Source organism: Salvelinus namaycush, chromosome 2 (genome assembly GCF_016432855.1).
Source record: "Salvelinus namaycush isolate Seneca chromosome 2, SaNama_1.0, whole genome shotgun sequence".
In the NCBI taxonomy this organism is placed as follows: domain Eukaryota; kingdom Metazoa; phylum Chordata; class Actinopteri; order Salmoniformes; family Salmonidae; genus Salvelinus; species Salvelinus namaycush.
Genome location: NC_052308.1, coordinates 54,528,649 through 54,549,783, shown reverse-complemented (window position 1 = coordinate 54,549,783; position 21,135 = coordinate 54,528,649). Strand labels below are relative to the sequence as shown.

Sequence of the window (21,135 nt, the reverse complement as noted above, 5' to 3'; positions counted from 1 at the left end):
CATTACGTGTAGTGATGTTATTTTAGAATGCCATTTCGCATCTATTGTATAATAGTGCAGAAATATTTATATCTGGAATTCGTCTTTCAGCATCAGTAGAACACGCTTCACTCTCCTCCACCAGTCATACAAGGAGAATGGTCTAATGCCGCCCATCAAAATGAGAGCTGACCCAAGCAAGCACAGGTTACACCTGAAGCATGAGGACTTGCAGTGAGTGGTGAATTTCATCAACAACTGCGCAGAGCAAAATGCTCTGCGAAGCGTATTACGAGGATGTCACCCAGGACACAAACACTTTGGTGGAAAGCTGTTGCCATCCCATGTGACAAAAGCAGCAATGTGGCGTCTCTACAAGAAATCAATGACTCAAACACTTGGTACGTAAAGCATAAACACGTTTTTATTATTTAATTGACCTCCAACATGATTGGCACTAATTTTATTGATCTCACATGTTTTCTGTATTTTCCAGAGGTACGTGTAGTTGGGCTGTCTTCCTTCGGGCTGTGGAGAAGATTTCTGCCCCCCATCTCAAGCACTAAGCCTAGGACAGACCTGTGCTGGCAGTGCCAGAGGAACAACTATCATGTCTTCAGATCTGCCAATCTGCCAGAAGCTGTTAAGTCAGCCAAGCTGAAGAAGCAAGAGCAGCCAAGCTGAAGAAGCAAGAGCAGCATCACCTGCTTGTTCAGAGTGAGCGGTCTGTCTACCAGAAGAGGGTTGCTGAAGGCAAGACCAACTGTCAAGACCTGCAGTTGTCTCTGGGGGCGCCTACTGAACCAGCAAACAAAGACATCAGGATGCATTACAGCTTTGATTTGAAGTAAGCAAAATGTCCTCCTATATACTGATTAAGGAAATAGATGGATAGATATATATACACTCAAATATATATATATATATATATACACACACATAGAGTTGAAGTCTGAAGTTTACATACACCTTAGCCAAATACATTTAAACTCAGTTTTTCACAATTCCTGACGTTTAATCCTAGTACACATTCCCTGTCTTAGGTCAGTTAGGATCACCACTTTATTTTAAGAATGTGAAATGTCAGAATAATAGTAGAGAGAATGATTTATTTCAGCTTTTATTTCTTTCATCACATTCCCAGTGGGTCAGACGTTTACATATACTCAATTAGTATTTGGTAGCATTGCCTTTAAATTGTTTAACTTGGGCCAAACATTTTGGGTAGCCTTCCACAAGCTTCCCACAATAAGTTGGGTGAATTTTGGCCCATTACTCCTGACAGAGCTGGTGTAACTGAGTCAGGTTTGAAGGCCTCCTTGCTCGCACACGCTTTTTCAGTTCTGCCACACAAATTTTCTATGGGATTGAGGTCAGGGTTTTGTGATGGTCACTCCAATACCTTGACTTTGCTGTCCTAAAACCATTTTGCCACAACTTTGGAAGTATGCTTGGGGTCATTGTCTATTTGGAAGACACATTTGCGACCAAGCTTTAACTTCCTGACTGATGTCTTGAGATGTTGCTTAAATATATCCACATAATGGTCCTTCCTCATGATGCCATCTATTTTGTGAAGTGCACCAGTCCCTCCTGCACCAAAGCACCCCCACAACATGATGCTGCCACCTCCGTGCTTCACGGTTGTGATGGTGTTCTTCAGCTTGCAAAGCCTCCCCCTTTTTCCTCCAAACATAACGATGGTCATTATGGCCAAACAGTTCTATTTTTGTTTCATCAGACCAGCGGACATTTCTCCAAAAAGTACGATCTTTCTCCCCATGTGCAGTTGCAAACCGTAGCCTTGCTCTTTTATGGCGGTTTTGGAGCAGTGGCTTCTTCCTTGCTGAGCAGCCTTTCAGGTTATGTCGATATAGGACTCGTTTTACTGTGGATATCGATACTTTTGTACCTGTTTCCTCCAGCATCTTCACAAGGTCATTTGCTGTTGTTCTGGGATTGATTTGCACTTTTCGCACCAAAGTATGTTCATCTCTAGGAGACAGAACGTGTCTCCTTCCTGAGCAGTATGACGACTGCGTGGTCCCATGGTGTTTATACTTGCATACTATTGTTTGTACAGATGAATGTGGTAAAATGATTTGTGTCATGCACAAAGTAGATGTCCTAACCGACTTGCCAAAACTATAGTTTGTTAACAAGACATTTGCAGAGTGATTGAAAAACGAGTTTTAATGACTCCAACCTAAGTGTATGTAAACTTTCGACATCAATTGTATATATATATATATATATATATAAATAAGAGGCAGGCAACCGAGCTGTGTAAAGACAGGGTTGAGACAATTAATTGTAATTTATCTTAATGATCTTTTGTTGTTTGCAGGTGCACTGTCCTTCTATGCAGCCAGGTCCCATCTACTTTTTAACTCCTCGCAAGTGTGGCTTGTTTTGTGTCTGCTGTGAAGGAATATCACAACAAGTCAACTACTTGATTGATGAAGGCATGTCATCCAGTAAAGGCAGCAGCGCAGTCATCAACTACATGCACCATTTCTTCACCAACTACGGAGTTGGGGAAACACGTGTGGAACTGAATTGTGATAACTGCAGTGGCCAAAACAAGAACAAGTTTGTGCTCTGGTATTGTGCCTGGCGGACGATGCACAAGCTCCACCAGAGTCTCGACATTCACTTCCTGATCACAGGCCACACCAAGTTTGCCCCCGACTGGTGCTTCGGCCTCATCAAGCAGCGCTTCAGAAAGACCAGAGTGAACAATTTGTCTGAGATTGTGAAGGACAGCACTGTGACAGGGGTCAACATCCCACAGCTGGTTGGATTGGACGATGGTACGGTGCTGGTGGAAAGCTATGGCTGGCAACAACACCTGACTCCGTACTTCAGGCAGCTGCCACAGATCAAGTAGAACCAGCACATCAGGTGAATATAGTTTTCATTGCATTGTATGAGGTTATACTTCTTATCTAAACTTAGGAGGTGAATTGATGGTGTGCAAGATTGTAATGTCTTCTACATTTGTTTGTTATTTCCTGTTTTACAGCTTCGATGCTCTGGAGCCTGGTGTTGTTGTCACCAAGGAGTGTTTGGACTCAGTCGGGACTAGGTTTCAGCTTATGCGCAACGCTGACTTCCTTCCTCCCATAGATGGTCTGCCTGTACAAGTACCACCTGGACTTGACACAACTAGACAAACGTAACTTTTTGAGAAGATCAGGGAGTTTTGCGACAAAGAGGCTTTGGACATCACATGTCCTGCACCAAAGTCAAGGGCAGGACAGAAACAGGCTCTCCGACTTTTTCTGATATTGCTGTTATGCAAGTAACATGTGGCTGTAGAGACCCATCCACTTAGCAAGATGTGGCCAGTGGTGTAAAGTACTTAATTAAGTAAAAATATTTTTTGAGGGTATCTGTACTTTACTATACTAACTATTTTTTGGGCAACTTTTACTTTCACTTCACCACATTCCAAAATATTTTTTTTTACAGCTTTTTACTCCATAAATTTTCCCCGACACCCAAAAGTACTTATTACATTTCGACAGGAAAATTGTCCAATTCACACACTTATCAAGAGAACATCCCTGGTCATCCCTACTTCATTTGATCTGGCAGACTCACTAAACACAAATGCTTTGTTTGTAAATTATGTCTTGGAGTGTTGGAGTATGCCCTGGCTCTCCGTCAATAAAACATTTAAATTAAATTGTGCCGTCTGGTTAAATATAAGGAATTTGAAATGATTTATACTTTTATTTTTGATACTTAAGTACATTTTAGCAATTACACTTACTTTTGATACTTAAGTATTTTTAAAACAAAATACTTTTAGACTTTTACTCAAGTAGTATTTTACTGGGTGACTTACTTTTACTTGACAGATTCTCTATTAAGGTATCTTTACTTTTACTCAAGTAAGACAATTTAGTACTTTTTCCACCACTGGATGTGGCTGGGGGTTATAGCATTTATTTCACTTGACCCATCAATTTAGACAAATGTGTCTGGGTAAGCGTCATCTAATATTTAATCTGGACACCTTCTGTCTACCTGTATAATATCCATATTGTAGGCTACAACTTTTACCACTTTTAATCTTAATCTTTAATACACTACTCACTGTTAGCACATTACCTCACATCTGAATCCTTAAAGAGATGGGTGGGGCTGGCTTAACCTGTTTGGGCTGCAGGGGCAGTATTGAGTAGCCTGGATAAAAGGTGCCCATTTCAAACGGCCTCGTACTCAATTCTTGCTCGTACAATATGCATATTATTATTACTATTGGATAGAAAACACTCTCTAGTTTCTAAAACCGTTTGAATTATATCTGTGAGTAAAACAGAACTCATTTTGCAGCAAACTCCCTGACAGGAAGTGGAAAATCTGAAATCGATGCTCTGTTCTAGGACCTGCCTATAAATGTCCTTGATATATATCAGTATACATGCACTTCATACGTCTTCCACTAGATGTCGACAGGCAGTATGAGAAGAAATGGAGTGTATAACTTGATCTGGGGTCGAATAAAAGCTCTTTGTATGACGTGTCACCAGTTTCCTGTTTTCTGGAGCGCGCGAGAAGGGACCTGGTATTGCCTTCTGTAAAGCTGTTGTTATAGACGACTAATATCTCCGGCTTTGATTTTATTTGATACATGTGACAATATCATCGTAAAGTATGTTTTTTCAATATAGTTTTATTAGATTATTGAAATTTTTTCGGGACGTTAGGCGTGTTGCTTTGTCTGCGTATGTTCAGGAAGGAGAGCTTCTGTAACAGGCTTCCTCCTTCTCTTCATCCGAAAAGGAGTAGCAAGGATTGGACCAAAGTGCAGCGGGGTGTGAATTCATAATGATTTATTAAACAAAAACGACGAAACACGAAATAACACTTTAGAAATACAAAATAACAAAACGAACTAAACAGACCTAAACTTACGAACTTACATGAAACGAAGAACACACGAACAGGAACAGACAAACCGAAACAGTCCCGTGTGGTAACATGTACTGACACGGAAGACAACCACCCACAACAAACAATGTGAAACAACCTACCTTAATATGACTCTCAATCAGAGGAAACGCCAAACACCTGCCTCTAATTGAGAGCCATACCAGGCAACCCATTAACCCAACATAGAAAACACATAACATAGACTACCCACCCAAAACTCACGCCCTGACCAATTAAACACATACCAAACAACAGAAAACAGGTCAGGAACGTGACAGAACCCCCCCCTCAAGGTGCGAACTCCGGGCGCACCCCTACAACTCAAGGGGAGGGTCTGGGTGGGCATCTGTCCGCGGTGGCGGCTCCGGCGGTGGACGAGGACACCACTCCACCACTGTCTTTGTCCCTCTCCTTCGCGTCCTTTGAGTGGCGACCCTCGCCCCCGACCATGGTCCAGGAACCTTCACTAAGGCCCCTCCTACATAGAGGAGACAGCTCAGGACAGAGAGGTAGCTCAGGACAGAGAGGTAGCTCAGGACAGAGAGGTAGCTCCGGACAGAGAGGTAGCTCCGGACAGAGAGGTAGCTCCGGACAGAGAGGTAGCTCCGGACAGAGAGGTAGCTTAGGACAGAGGGACAACTCTGTACTAATGGCAGCTCCGGACTGAGTGGCAGCTCCGGACTGGGTGGCAGCTCCGGACTGGGTGGCAGCTCCGGACTGGGTGGCAGCTCCGGACTGAGTGGCAGCTCCGGACTGAGTGGCAGCTCCGGACTGAGTGGCAGCTCATGACTGGAGGGCAGCTCATGACTGGAGGGCAGCTCATGACTGGAGGGCAGCTCATGACTGGAGGGCAGCTCATGACTGGAGGGCAGCTCATGACTGAAGGGCAGCTCATGACTGTAGGGCAGCTCATGACTGTAGGGCAGCTCATGACTGTAGGGCAGCTCTGGCAGCTCCTGACTGGCTGGCGGTTCTGGCAGCTCCTGACTGGCTGGCGGCTCTGGCAGCTCCTGACTGGCTGGCGGCTCTGGCAGCTTCTGACTGGATGGCGGCTCTGGCAGCTCCTGACTGGCTGGCGGCTCTGGCAGCTCCTGACTGACGGACGGCTCTAGCGGCTCCTGACTGACGGACGGCTCTAATGGCTCGGGACAGACGGGCGGCTCTAATGGCTCGTGGCAGACGGATGGCTCAGAAGGCGCTGGGCAGACGGATGGCTCAGAAGGCGCTGGGCAGACGGATGGCTCAGAAGGCGCTGGGCAGACGGATGGCTCAGAAGGCGCTGGGCAGACGGATGGCTCAGAAGGCGCTGGGCAGACGGATGGCTCAGACGGCGCTGGGCAGACGGATGGCTCAGACGGCGCTGGGCAGACAGATGGCTCAGACGGTGCTGGGCAGACAGATGGCTCAGACGGTGCTGGGCAGACGAGCAGTGCAGGCGGCGTTGGGCAGACAGCCGACTCTGACCTGCTGAGGCGCACAGTAGGCCTGGTGCGTGGTGCCGGAACTGGAGGTACCGGGCTGAGGGCACGCACCTCAGGGCGAGTGCGGGGAGAAGGAACAGTGCGTACAGGGCTCTGGAGACGCACAGGAGGCTTGATGCGTGGTGCCGAAACTGGAGGCACTGAGCTTGAGACACACACCACAGGGAGAGTGCGTGGAGGAGGAACAGTGCGTACAGGGCTCTGAGGACGCACATGAGGCTTGGTGCGTGGTGCAGGCACTGGTGGTACTGAGCTGGGGCGGGAAGGTGGCGCCGGATATACCGGACCGTGTAGGCGTACTGGCTCCCTTGAGCACTGAACCTGCCCAACCTTACCTGGTTGTATGCTCCCCGTCGCCTGACCAGTGCGGGGAGGTGGAATAACCCGCACCGGGCTATGTAGGCGAACCGGGGACACCATGCGTAAGGCTGGTGCCATGTAAGCCGGCCCAAGGAGACGTACTGGTGGCCAGATATGTAGAGCCGGCTTCATGGCACTTGGCTCAATGCTCAATCTAGCCCTACCAGTGCGGGGAGGTGGAATAACCCGCACCGGGCTATGCACACGTACAGGAGACACCGTGCGCTCTACTGCGTAACACGGTGTCTGCCCGTACTCCCGCTCTCCACGGTTAGCCTGGGAAGTGGGCGCAGGTCTCCTACCTGCCCTAGACCCACTACCTCTTAGCCCCCCCCCCAAGAAATTTTTGGGTTGTACTTGCGGGCTTTTCAGGCTTCCGTGCTAGACGCGTCCCCTCATAACGCCGGTTCCTCTCTCCGGTTTCCTCCGCTCTCCGAGCTGCCTCCAGCTGTTCCCATGGGCGGCGATTCACTCCAACCTTAGCCCATGGTCCTTTTCCTTCCATGATTTCCTCCCAAGACCAGAAATCCTGCTTCGTGCGCTGTCCATTAACCCGCTGCTTGATCCGGGTTTGGTGGGTGGTTCTGTAACAGGCTTCCTCCTTCTCTTCATCCGAAAAGGAGTAGCAAGGATTGGACCAAAGTGCAGCGGGGTGTGAATTCATAATGATTTATTAAACAAAAACGACGAAACACGAAATAACACTTTAGAAATACAAAATAACAAAACGAACTAAACAGACCTAAACTTACGAACTTACATGAAACGAAGAACACACGAACAGGAACAGACAAACCGAAACAGTCCCGTGTGGTAACATGTACTGACACGGAAGACAACCACCCACAACAAACAATGTGAAACAACCTACCTTAATATGACTCTCAATCAGAGGAAACGCCAAACACCTGCCTCTAATTGAGAGCCATACCAGGCAACCCATTAACCCAACATAGAAAACACATAACATAGACTACCCACCCAAAACTCACGCCCTGACCAATTAAACACATACCAAACAACAGAAAACAGGTCAGGAACGTGACAGCTTCGCGCCACTTTGCTAGCTTTCCGTGCTAATTGACTGGAGAAGAAGACATTCTAAATCCAAACAACGATTGTTCTGGACAAAGGACCCCTTGTACAACATTCTGGTGGAAGATTATCAAAAGTAGGACCCATTTTATGATGTTATTTCATATATCTGTCGTACATGTGTACTAGTAGTTTGCGGCCAGGTTTTGGGCACGCTCTCGCCATAACGTAAACTGCATATCGTAATGAAGTTATTTTTAGAATTCTAACACGGCGATTGCATTAAGAACTAGTGTATCTATCATTTCCTATACAACATGTCTTTTTTAGTTATGTTTATGAATAGTTATTTGGTCAGAATATGTGAGTGTCAGAAAAATATCCGGACGTTGTGGGAAAAAGATGCTACGTTAGCACAATGTATAACCACTGATTTCAGCTCTAAATATGCACATTTTCGAACAAAACATAAGTGTATGTATAACCTGATGTTATAGGACTGTCATCTGATGAAGCTTATCAAGGTTAGTCAAAAATTATATATCTTTTGCTGGTTTGTTACGATCGCTAACTTTTGCTGCTGGGGAATGGCTTGTGTTTCTGGCTATTGTGGTAAGCTGATATAATGCTATATTGTGTTTTCGCTGTAAAACACTCAATAAATCGGAAATATTGGCTGGAATCACAAGATGCCTGTCTTTCATTTGCTGTACACCATGTATTTTTCAGAAATGTTTTATGATGAGTATTTAGGTATTTGACGTTGGTGTCTGTAATTACTCTGGCTGCTTCGGTGCTATTTCTGACGGTAGCTGTGATGGTAGCTGCAATGTAAAACTGATTTATAGCTCAAATATGCACATTTTTCGAACAAAACATAGATTTATTGAATAACATGTTATAAGACTGTCATCTGATGAAGTTGTTTCTTGGTTAGTTTGGTTGGTTCTTGGTTAGTTAGGTTGGTTTTGTGCATGCTACCTGTGCTGTGAAAAATGTCTGTCCTTTTTTGTATTTGGTGGTGAGCTAACATAAATATACGTGGTGTTTTCGCTGTAAAACATTTAAAAAATCGGACATGTTGGCTGGATTCACAAGATGTTTATCTTTCAAATGCTGTATTGGACTTGTTAATGTGTGAAAGTTAAATATTTCTAAAAAATATATTTTGAATTTCGCGCCCTGCACTTGACCTGGCTGTTGTCATAAGTGTACCGACCTCGGGCTTGCAGCCAGAAGAAGTTAACAGGGTGTGAACAATGCCAAATGGGTGTAGACAAAGGAGAGCTCTCCAGTAGGTACCAAAATATTCAAAGGCCGTATTCTCAAAAGTGAGTTTACAAGTTTATCAACTTTCAAATTACTTTCCCATTGTTCCTCAAATGCAGTGTATGATATAACATTTTGTAGCTACAAGTCTCTACTTTTATCCAATGTAAAAAACACTATTTCAAATTTTGCTACATAAGACCGATTTGAGCCGGTTGATCACATATGCTGAGCACTTGTTGGCTGCTTTTCCTTCACTCTGCGGTTCAACTCTTCCCAACCCATCTCAATTGGGTTGAGGTCGGGTGATTGTGAGGGCCAGGTCATCTGATGCAGCACTCCATCACTCTCCTTCTTGGTCAAATAGCCCTTACACAGCCTGGAGGTGTGTTGGGTCATTGTCCCATTGAAAAACAAATGATTGTCCCACTAAGCATAAACCAGATGGGATGGCGTTATTGCTGCAAAATGCTGTGGTAGCCATGCTGGTTACGTGTGCCTCAAAATCTAAATAAATCACAGACAGTGTCACTAGCAAAGCACCCATACAGCATCACACCTCCTCCTCCACGCTTCACGGTGGGAACCCCACATGTTGAGATAATCCGGTCACCTCCTTTGCGTCTCACAAAGACGCAGCGGTTGGAAGCAAAAAGCTTAAATTTGGACTCATCAGACCAAAGGAAAGATATTGTCCATATTGTCCATTGCTCCTGTTTCTTGGCCAAAGCAATTATCTTCTTATTATTTGTGTCCTTTAGTAGTGGTTTCCTTGCAGCAATTCAGCTTTGAAGGCCTGATTCACACAGTGTCCTCTGAACAGTTGATGTTGAGAAGTGTCTACTTGAACTCTGTAAAGCATTTATTTGGGCTGCAATTTCTGAGGCTGGTAATTCTAAGGAACTTATCCTCTGCAGCAGAGATAACTCTGGGTCTTCCTTTCCTGTGGAGGTCCTCATGAGTGCCAGTTTCATCATAGCGCTTGATGGTTTTTGCGACTGCACTTGAAGAAACTTTCAAAGTTCTTGAAATTCTCCGGATTGACTGACCTTCATGTCTTAAAGTAATGATTGACTGTCGTTTCTATTTGGTTATTTGAGCTGTTCTGCCATAATATAGACTTGGTCTTTTACAATATAGGGCTATCTTCTGTATACCACCCCTACCTTGTCACAACACAACTGGTTGGCTAAAACGCAGTAAGAAGGAAAGAAATTCCACTAATTAACGTTTAACAAGGCACACCTGTCAACTGAAATACATTCCAAGTGACTACCTCATGAGGCTGGTTGAGAGAATGCCAAGAGTGTGCAAAGCTGTCATCAAGGCAAAGGGTGGTTACTTTGAAGAATCTCAAATATAAAATATATTTTGATTTGTTTGAAACCTTTTGGGTTACTGCAGTACATGATTCCATTTGTGTTATTTCATAGTTTTGATGTCTTCACTATTATTCTACAATTTAGAAAATTGTAAAAATAAAGAAAAACCCTTGAATGAGTAGGTGTGTCCAAACTCTTGACTGGTACTGCATGTATCACAACTAAAGTTACATAAACAATTCTAAATTAAGCATATAGGAGTACCTGTATCTTTGTTAACCGCTCAACACAGAATAGCCGCATGTGCACCCCGCCTCAAATCGTTTGGAGAAATATCCTTTATTTTTTATTCAGCTATGTTCAATTGTATTCTTCATACTTTAAAATAATAGAAAATAATGCCACGGAATTCTAAGCAAATATTGTCTGCTAAATGAACTAGTGTAGCACACAGCCATATGGCATAACCAGATCAGGGCCTAACATAAGGACAAGTTTTCTTCATATCATGTTTCTTTTGACCTGTCTAAAATAAATAATGGATTTATTGTGATGGTGTAGGCTATATTACATGTATTTATTAGACTTGCAGATGTTCCAATGGTCTGCATCAGTGGCTTGTATGCTACGCGTGGAAGCCAGGCGATGCTAAATGTGTTTATGTTAATTAAAGGTCAATTACCGTGAGACCGGCAGTTATTTGCTTGACAATCACCGGCTGACAAAATGTCAGGACCACCACAGCTCTAGTCAGATGTGGCATTTGACAATGCCAGTGTTTTTTTTTTTTTTTTTTTTTTTTTACAAAGCAAAAAAACAAATAATGAAAAGAACAAAACTGCTAGAGTAAAATGGTGCATGTATCATGTCATTTATGTCATATTGCTTACAGCTGTATGTATGTGAATTTAGGATACCAATGAAACATCACTACTACTATCTGCTCTGAACAAGTATCCCTCACCTGCTATCTTGGTGGCGATGCGGGTGGTTACAGGGGGTCCAAAGCCTTTGTTGGTGCTGGCTTTGAGGGTGAAGAAGTAGGTGGTGCCCGGGTAGAGCCCCATGAACAGGTGTTGGGTCTCGTTGCGTAACTTGAACACCCTGCCACGCTGGGTGGTCAGGTCTGCACTGGGGTCCAAGGAGCTCAGAGCCTTATAGGTGATCTGTAAGAGCAGAGTGAAAAATGTAACACCATCTATAAACTCCTCAAAAAAAGAAATGTCCTCTCACTGTCAACTGTGTTGATTTTCAGAAAACTTAACATGTGTAAATATTTCTATAAACATAACAAGATTTAAAAAAATTGACAAACTGAACAAGTTTCACAGACATGTGACTAACAGAAGTGTAATAATGTGTCCCTGAACAAAGGAGGGATCAAAATCAAAAGTAACAGTCAGTATCTGGTGTGGCCACCAGCTGCATTAAGTAGTGCAGTGCATCTCCTCCTCATGGACTGCACCAGATTTGCCAGTTCTTGCTGTGAGATGTTACCCCACTCTTCCACCAAGGCACCTGCAAGTTCCCGGACATTTCTGGGGGGAATGGCCCTAGCCCTCACCCTCCGATCCAGCAGGTCCCAGACGTGCTCAATGGGATTGAGATCCGGGCTCTTCGCTGTCCATGGCAGAACACTGACATTCCTATATTGCAGGAAATCCCGCACAGAACGAGCAGTATGGCTGGTGGCATTGTCATACTGGAAGGTCATGTCAGGATGAGCATGTAGGAATGGTAAGGGAGGAGGATGTCTTCCCTGTAACGCACAGCGATAAGATTGCCTGCAATGACAACAAGCTCAGTCCGATGATGCTGTGACACACCGCCCCAGACCATGACGGACCCTCCACCTCCAAATTGATCCCGCTCCAGAGTACAGGCCTCGATGTAACGCTCATTCCTTCAACGATAAACGCAAATCCGACCATCACCCCTGGTGAGACAAAACCGCGACTTGTCAGTGAAGAGCACTTTTTGCCAGTCCTGTCTGGTCCAGCGACGGTGGATTTGTGCCCATAGGCGACGTTGTTGCCGGTGATGTCTGGTGAGGACCTGCCTTACGACAGGCCTCCAGCTTCTCTCAGCCTATTGCGGACAGTCTGAGCACTGATGGAGGGATTGTGCGTTCCTGGTGTAACTCGGGCAGTTGTTGCCATCCTGTACCTGTCCCGCAGGTGTGATGTTCGGATCCTGTGCAGGTGTTGTTACACGTAGTCTGCCACTGCAAGGACGATCAGCTGTCCGTCCTGTCTCCCTGTAGCGCTGTCTTAGGCGTCTCACTGTACGGACATTGCAATTTATTGCCCTGGCCACATCTGCAGTCCTCATGCCTCCTTGCAGCATGCCTAAGGCACATTCCCACAGATGAGCAGGGACCCTGGGTATCTTTCTTTAGTTTTTTTTCAGAGTCAGTAGAAAGGCCTTTTTAGTGTCCTAAGTTTTCATAACTGTGACCGTAATTGCCTACCGTCTGTAAGCTGTTAGTTTCTTAACCTCCATTCCACAGGTGCATGTTCATTAATTGTTCTTGTTTTTTTTTGTTTTTTTACCTTTATTTATACAGGTTTTTCTCAATGTTTAGTAACAGAAGTCAGAAGAACTACCGAGAACTTGTCTTTTACGTATACAGCAACACCATCACTCTTAGATTTACGATCTTTACGAAAAACTTTGTAACCATTTATGCCAATATTTTTTTGTCTGTAATAGATTTTTTAAGCCAGGTTTCAGAAAGCATAAATACATCAGGGTCGGCAGATTTTATCCATATATTCACAAAATCAAGCTTCGGCAGAAGACTTCTTCATTGAACAAGCATGGGAAACAGTGTTAAAACCCTTTATAATGAAGATCTGTGAAGTTATTTGGATTTTTTTGAATTATCTTTGAAAAACAGGGTCCTGAAAAAGGGACTTTCTTTTTTTGCTGAGTTTATTATGAACAAAATGCTTTTAAAGGTCCAATGGAGCCAATTTTATCTCAATATCAAATCATTTCTGGGTAACAATGAAGTTCCTAACTATGATTGTTTTCAATTAAAATTGTCAAAAATAAACACAAATCATTTTTTAATCATAATTTTCACAGTATTATTCCAACCTCAGTGTGGAAATATTTACAATATACATTATATAACACAGGAAACTCAAACACAGTTGGTTCATAGACTGTGTCATGGCGTTGCCCTGTTGGGTCAAATGGAATTGTTGTGCAATTTAAATGTTTAAATATGTGAAAAGATTCAATGTAATTTTAGCCTCCTAAATAAGAGAATTGTTTCATAGTAAAACTACACCCAAGTGAACAGACATTGGTTGAGAACTATGAAACACACCCTTCTCTCCCCCAGTACAAAAAATTGTTGACGGAAGTCAACCTTAGTTCCAGAAATGTGAGGACTGCTGTCCTAACGTTTAGAAGGGCGAATTTCAATGTGGAGGTGACGATCACCACATTGGAATGGTGCATTTCGACTTGACCAGACAGAATACAGCACGAGCTGATTATGGAAACTTGGTATAAACTTTGAACTATTATTCTCTAAAGAAGAAGTGATACATCCTAGACGTCGAGTTATCAGCTGCAGCTGTAAACGCACGTGTCCTAGGAAAGGACAGACAATCTCCTAAGAACGACAGGGTACTTCAACGTATCCGTTGTACAACACTACGACCAGAAATATTCTTCAAAGAACAATGGGGATCTCTGCTGGGCAAACCCGTCTTCCATCTTCGACCCATCTATCGAAGCGCAGCTCAGAGTAAATATATGTCTTACATTTTCTTTTTCCGAATGGGCGGTTATTAGAATGCATAAGAGTCTGTGTTTACGGTAATATAGCTTCTCAAGGTCCGATAGAGACCCAATTCCTTTGTCCCTCAGCCTTCCCGCTCTTTCATTCAATATTGGGTTAGTCATCTAGGGACTTTTCCTGACATGATTATAAATCGATGTATGATCTATCCTGTGTATATACATGTATTTCTGTGTGATTATTTAGGTATTTAGTAAATAAATAATTAAGCCAATTTGTGTATTGCTGATAAAACTTGCTTGCCATGGCTCGTGCAGATAACTAAGTACTTTAGGAGAATCAGAATGAGACTCAATAAGGTGACGATTAATAATTGACTGCTATTGATATAAAATATCTTCAGAAGACAGCAACTCTATAAACACTCTTCCGTGGTGCCCCAAGTTATTAATTAGTTAATTGTTGCATGGTTTAATTCTAATCACAATCAATTAAACGTTAGGTCATCGATTTGATAAAATTGACTGATTAAATGAGATGACAGGCCGAGACACGACAACTGTTTTATATAGAAAATAAATGTGAACTTGCAAGCTACTTTTTCCAGTATTTCTATAAGGCCAGCATTGCAAACAGTAAAGATAATTTTAATTGGTATACTAGTCCGTAGTGAAAAGTTGTCTTATTGTAAAAAGAAAGGAAGAGTAGGAATGCAGGATAGAAAGGTAAACATAATGCCACATTGTTGTGTGGGCTGAAAACACAGTGGTAGCTTAACTAGTACCAATGCCAATGATAGTATTCGATTTAAGGTATTATTGTTATGAACAAAACACAATACTGTCATTTCCGGGCATATGCAATGCTTTGCAATAGTGAAGAAGAACAGAACGGTAATGTCAGTTCTGTTGGTCCCACCAGTAAATTTCCGGCTGCATTTGAATTAGCTACACACTGCTGTGTGCCACAGCCATAAAATATTGGCAATGCATTACAACAGAAATATTGACTGTGTCGAAACAAACAGAAAGGGCTTCCATAGCCACAAACGTCCAAACGCATGTTCTGCATTTGTTTTGTTCTTTTCGCCGGAGATTGATGTTTCTGTAAATTGATGTGTACAGGGTTGGGGGCAATCAAAACATTTTAGGCTGACGTTTCACAGCTCACAACTCCATTAGAAGAATTCAAATCAAACCAATTGACAGCTCAGTGCCTGCTGGCAGCTGGGCCAGTCTCTGCTTGAAAGGCTTTCATGGTTAAGTGCTGGATACGGCATGGCCCCTAGACCATGCTGCACTGACCACAGGCAAAGAAACAATAGGGGCAATACAAGCCACCACTTAAAATACAATTTTAGCTGAAAGTAAAACAACTGAAAAGATGATAAAAATAAGGGAAACAATAGTGTGGGGGGGAAATGCCTCAGCCACCTCAGGGCAGCTGCATCCTAGGTTGTGAGGAAGTGTGTCCGAGATCAGCTTTTTTCAAACCTGTCATTGGGGACCCTCAGACAAAGCTGGGCCAAAATTATGTAAGATGAATATGGGTCGGGAGTGGTATAGACTTTGGCGTGTGATTGGTGGATGAATGGCTGTGTGAGACAGAGTGAGTCAGACATCATCCAGCCACTGACGGCTTTAAGAATTTTTCTAAGTTGATAAAGAGTTGGAAAGGAACTAAAACTGAAACAAATGGAGCCTTCCTGTAGACATGGAAGATTCTGGTCATTTCTTAATTCCTTTCCTAGCTGTTATTCATGTAATTTTGTTTGGGTTAAGTGGTTCACAACACTTTCACCAATTGTTTAATCATTCATCTTTGCAAGGCATCCGTTTGAGGTGACAAGCATCCACTATTCAGTGCATGGCAACAGAGATAGCAAAATACATTGTTACTTTTTGTTGTGCTCAATGTTGGCCCATGCTGACACGATGGCATCACGCACTTGCTGCAGATTGGATGGCGGTAGATTCAGGCGGAGGTGTTGCTAACATCAAGACGTTTTCGTCTTTTGAGCTTCTAGTCATCAAATCTATGCAGCCTACTCAATCACTTTTTATAGCTATTGTTTACAGTCCTCCTGGGCCATATACAGCGTTCCTCACTGAGTTCCCTGAATTCCTATCGGACGTTGTAGTCATGGCAGATAATATTCACATGTTTGGTTACTTTAATATTCACATGGAAAAGTCCACAGACCCACTCCAAAAGGCTTTCAGAGCCATCATCGACTCAGTGGGTTTTGTCCAACATGTCTCCGGACCTACTCAATGCCACAGTCATACTCTGGACCTAGTTTTGTCCTGTGGAATAAATGTTGTGGATCTTAATGTTTTTCCTCATAATCCTGGACTATCGGATAACCATTTTATTACGTTTGCAATCGCAACAAATAATCTGCTTAGACCCCAACCAAGGATCATCAAAAGTCGTGCTATACATTCTCGGACAACCCAAAGATTCCTAGATGCCCTTCCAGACTCCCTCCGCCTACCCAAGGACGTCAGAGTACAAAAATCAGTTAACCACCTAACCGAGGAACTCAATTTAACCTTGCACAATACCCTAGATGTAATCGCACCCCTAAAAACATGTCATAAGAAACTAGCTCCCTGGTATACAGAAAATCCCCGAGCTCTGAAGCAAGCTTCCAGAAAATTGGAACGGAAATGGCGCCACACCAAACTGGAAGTCTTCCGACTAGCTTGCAAAGACGGTACCGTGCAGTATCGAAGAGCCCTCACTGCTGCTCGATCATGCTATTTTTCCAACTTAATTGTGGAAAATAAGAACAATCCAACATTTATTTTTGATACTGTTGCAAAGCTAACTAAAAAGCAGCATTCCCCAAGAGAGGATGGCTTTCACTTCAGCAGTGATAAATTCATGAACTTCTTTGAGGAAAAGATCATGATCATTAGAAAGCAAATTACGGACTCCTCTTTAACTTTTTAGGGATAGGGGGCAGCATTTTCACTTTGGATGAATAGCGTGCCCAGAGTGAACTGCCTCCTACTATGTCCCAGATGCTAATATATGCATATTATTATTACTATTGGATATAAAACACTCTGAAGTTTCTAAAACTGTTTGAATGATGTCTGTGAGTATAACAGAACTCATATGGCAGGCAAAAACCTGAGAAAAAATCCAAACAGGAAGTGAGAATTCTGAGGCTGGTCGATTTTCAACTCATCGCCTATTGAAATCGCAGTGGGATATGGATCTGTTTGCACTTCCTACGTCTTCCACTAGATGTCAACAGTCTGTAGAACGCTGAAGGAAGCTTCTACTGTGATGTTGAGCCGGATGGGAGCTGTTTGAGTCAGTGGTCTGGCAGAGAGCCAGATTGATTCTACACTTAGTTTGACTAGTTTATTCGACCTGTAATATAACTTTTTGAAGTTTTCGTCCGAAGTTCGCCTGGACCTGCACGAGCATTTTGGATATGCGTACTAAACGTGCAAACAAAAGTAGCTACTTGGACATAAATAATGGACATTATCGAACAAAACAACAATTTATTGTGGAACTAGGATTGCTGGGAGTGCATTCATATGAAGATCATCAACAGTAAGGGAATATTTATCATGTAATTTCATATTTCTGTTGACTCCAACATGGCGGAGAAATGTTGTGTCTATCTGAGCGCCGTCTCAGATTATTGCATGGTTTGCTTTTTCCGTAAAGTTGTTTTGAAATCTGACACAGCGGTTGCATTAAGAACAAGTGTATCTTACATTTTTTGTAAAACATGTGTCTTTCATCAAAGTTTATGATGAGTATTTATGTTATTTGATGTGGCTCTCTGCAATTTCTCCGGATATTTTGGAGACATTTCTGAACATGGCACCAATATAAACTGAGATTTATGGATATAAATATGCACATAATCGAACAAAACATACATGTATTGTGTAACATGGTGTCATCTGATGAAGATCATCAAAGGTTAGTGATTAATTTTATCTCTTTCTGCTTTTTGTGACTCCTATCTTTGGCTGGGAAAATGGCTGTGTTTTTTTGGACTTGGCGGTGATCTAACATAATCATATTTTGTGTTTTCGATGTAAAGCATTTTTTAAATCGGACACGATGGGTAGATTAACAAGATGTTTATCTTTCATTTGCTGTATTGAACTTGTTAATTTGTGAAAGTCACATATTTCTAAAACATATTTTTTAATTTCCCGCGCTGCCTTTTCAGCGGAATGTTGTCAGGGGTTCCGCTAGCGGAACGTGTGTCCTAGAAAGGTTAAATCTGCGTATTCCTCCAAAGCTCAGTTGTCCTGAGTCTGCACAACTCTGCCAGGCCCTAGGATCAAAGGAGACACAAGTTTTTTAGTAATATATCTCGACACATTGATGAAAATAATCATGGCCTCTAAAACTTCAACCTGCATACTGGACCCTAGTCCAACTAAACTACTGAAAGAGCTGGTTCCTGTGCTTGGCCATCCTATGTTGAACATAATAAACGGCTCTCTATCCACCGGATGTGTACCAAATACACTAAAAGTGGCAGTAATAAAGCCTCTCTTGAAAAAGCCAAACCTTGACCCAGAAAATATAAAAAACTATCGGCCTATATCGAATCTCCCATTCCTCTCAAGCATTTTAGAAAAATCTGTTGCGCAGCAACTCACTGCCTTCCTGAAGACAAACAATGTATATGAAACGGTTCAGTCTGGTTTTAGACCACATCATAGCACTGAGACTGCACTTGTGAAGGTGGTAAATTACCTTTTAATGGCATCAGACCGAGGCTCTGCATCTGTCCTCGTGCTCCTAGACCTTGGAGCTGCTTTTGACACCATCAATCACCATATTCTTTTGGAGAGATTGGAAACCCAAATTGGTCTACACGGACAAGTTCTAGCCTGTTTAGATCTTATCTGTCGGAAAGATATCAGTTTGTGGATGGATTATCCTCTGACAAATCAACTGTAAATTTCGGTGTTCCTCAAGGCTCCGTTTTAGGACCACTATTGTTTTCACTATATATTTTACCTCTTGGTGATGTCATTCGGAAACATAATGTTAACTTTCACTGCTATGCGGATGACACACAGCTGTACACTTCAATGAAACATGGTGAAGCCCCAAAATTGCCCTCCCTGGAAATCTGTGTTTCAGACATAAGGAAGTGGATGGCTGCAAATGTTCTACTTTTAAACTTGGACAAAACATAGATGCTTGTTCTAGGTCCCAAGAAACAAAGAGATCTTCTGTTGAATCTGACAATTAATCTTGATGGTTGTACAGTCGTGTCAAATAAAACTGTTAAGGACCTCAGCGTTACTCTGGACCCTGATCTCTCTTTTGACGAACATATCAAGACTGTTTCAAGGACAGCTTTTTTCCATCTACGTAACTTTGCAAAAATCTGAAACTTTCTGTCCAAAAATGATGCAGAAAAATGTATCCATGCTTTTGTCACTTCTAGGTTAGACTACTGCAATGCTCTACTTTCCGGCTACCCGGATAAAGCACTAAATACACTTCAGTTAGTGCTAAACACGGCTGCTAGAATCTTGACTAGAACCAAAAAATGTGATCATATTACTCCAGTGCTAGCCTCTCTACACTGGCTTCCTGTTAAGGCAAGGGTTGATTTCAAGGTTTTACTGCTAACCTACAAAGCATTACATGGGCTTGCTCCTACCTATCTTTCTGATTTGGTCCTGCCGTACATACCTACACGTACGCTACACTCACAAGACGCAGGCCTCCTTACTGTCCTTAGAATTTCTAAGCGAACAGCTGGAGGAAGGGCTTTCTCCTATAGAGCTACATTTTTATGGAATGGTCTGCCTACCCATGTGAGAGACACAGACTCGGTCTCAACCTTTAAGTCTTTATGGAAGACTAATCTCTTCAGTAGGTCCTATGATTGAGTGTAGTCTGGCCCAGGAGTGTGAAGGTGAACGGAAAGGCACTGGAGCAACGAACCGCCCTTGTTGTCTCTGCCTGGCCGGTTCCCCTCTCTCCACTGGGATTCTCTGCCTCTAACCCTATTACAGGGGCCGAGTCACTGGCTTACTGGTGCTCTTCCATGCCGTCCCTAGGAGGGGTGCGTCACTTGAGTGGGTTGAGTCACTGACGTGATCTTCCTGGCCGGGTTGGCGCCTCCCCTTAGGTTGTGCCGTGGTGAAGATCTTTGTGGGCAATACTCGGCCTTGTCTCAGGATGGTAAGTTGGTGGTTGAAAACATCCCTCGAGTGGTGTGGGGGCTGTGCTTTGGCAAAGTGGGTGGGGTATCCTGCCTGTTTGGCCCTGTCCGAGGGTATCGTCAGATGGGGCCACAGTGTATCCTGACCCCTCCTGTCTCAGCTTCCAGTATTTATGCTGCAGTAGTTTATGTGTCAGGGGGCTAGGGTCAGTCTGTTATATCTGGAGTATTTCTCCTGTCTTATCCGGTGTCCTGTGTGAATTTAAGTATGCTCTCTCTAATTCTCTCTCTTTTTCTCTCTCTTTCTTTCTCTCGGAGGACCTGAGCCCTAGGACCATGCCTCAGGATTACCTGGCCTGATGACTCCTTGCTGTCCCCAGTCCACCTGGCCGTGCTGCTGCTCCAGTTTCAACTGTTCTGTCTGCACGCTATGGAACCCTGACCTGTTCACCGGACGTGCTACCTATCCCAGATCTGCTGTTTTGAACTCTCTAGAGACAGCAGGAGCGGTAGAGATACCCTGAATGATTGGCTATGAAAAGCCAACTGACATTTACTCCCGAGGTGCTGACCTGACCTGCACCATCCCCCTCTCTCTGCACCATCCCCCTCTCTCTCTTCCCCCTACACCAGACTCTGTTAGGCAGGTCATAAATTCCTGGAGGAGATTCTTCCTCATGGCCAGACAGTATAGAGAGAGAGTGAGTTTTCATAGAGAGAACAAAGGAACTTCTTCCACCTCACAGAACCTGAGAACTGAACAATATTCATGTTCTGGAGAATGTATAAACGGTCAGTGAAGTAGCCAGCTAT

At 43.4% G+C, this 21,135-nt stretch overlaps 1 protein-coding gene across 1 annotated transcript in view; it reads right to left on the bottom strand.

The window, feature by feature from the left end:
- LOC120022190 (receptor-type tyrosine-protein phosphatase T-like) overlaps positions 1 to 21,135 on the bottom strand; it is a 356,205-nt gene that overhangs the window by 141,251 nt on the left and 193,819 nt on the right. Inside the window, exon 11 of the mRNA XM_038966074.1 lies at positions 11,355 to 11,556. Coding sequence (XP_038822002.1) covers positions 11,355 to 11,556 — 202 coding nt within the window. The remainder of the gene's footprint in view (positions 1 to 11,354; positions 11,557 to 21,135) is intronic.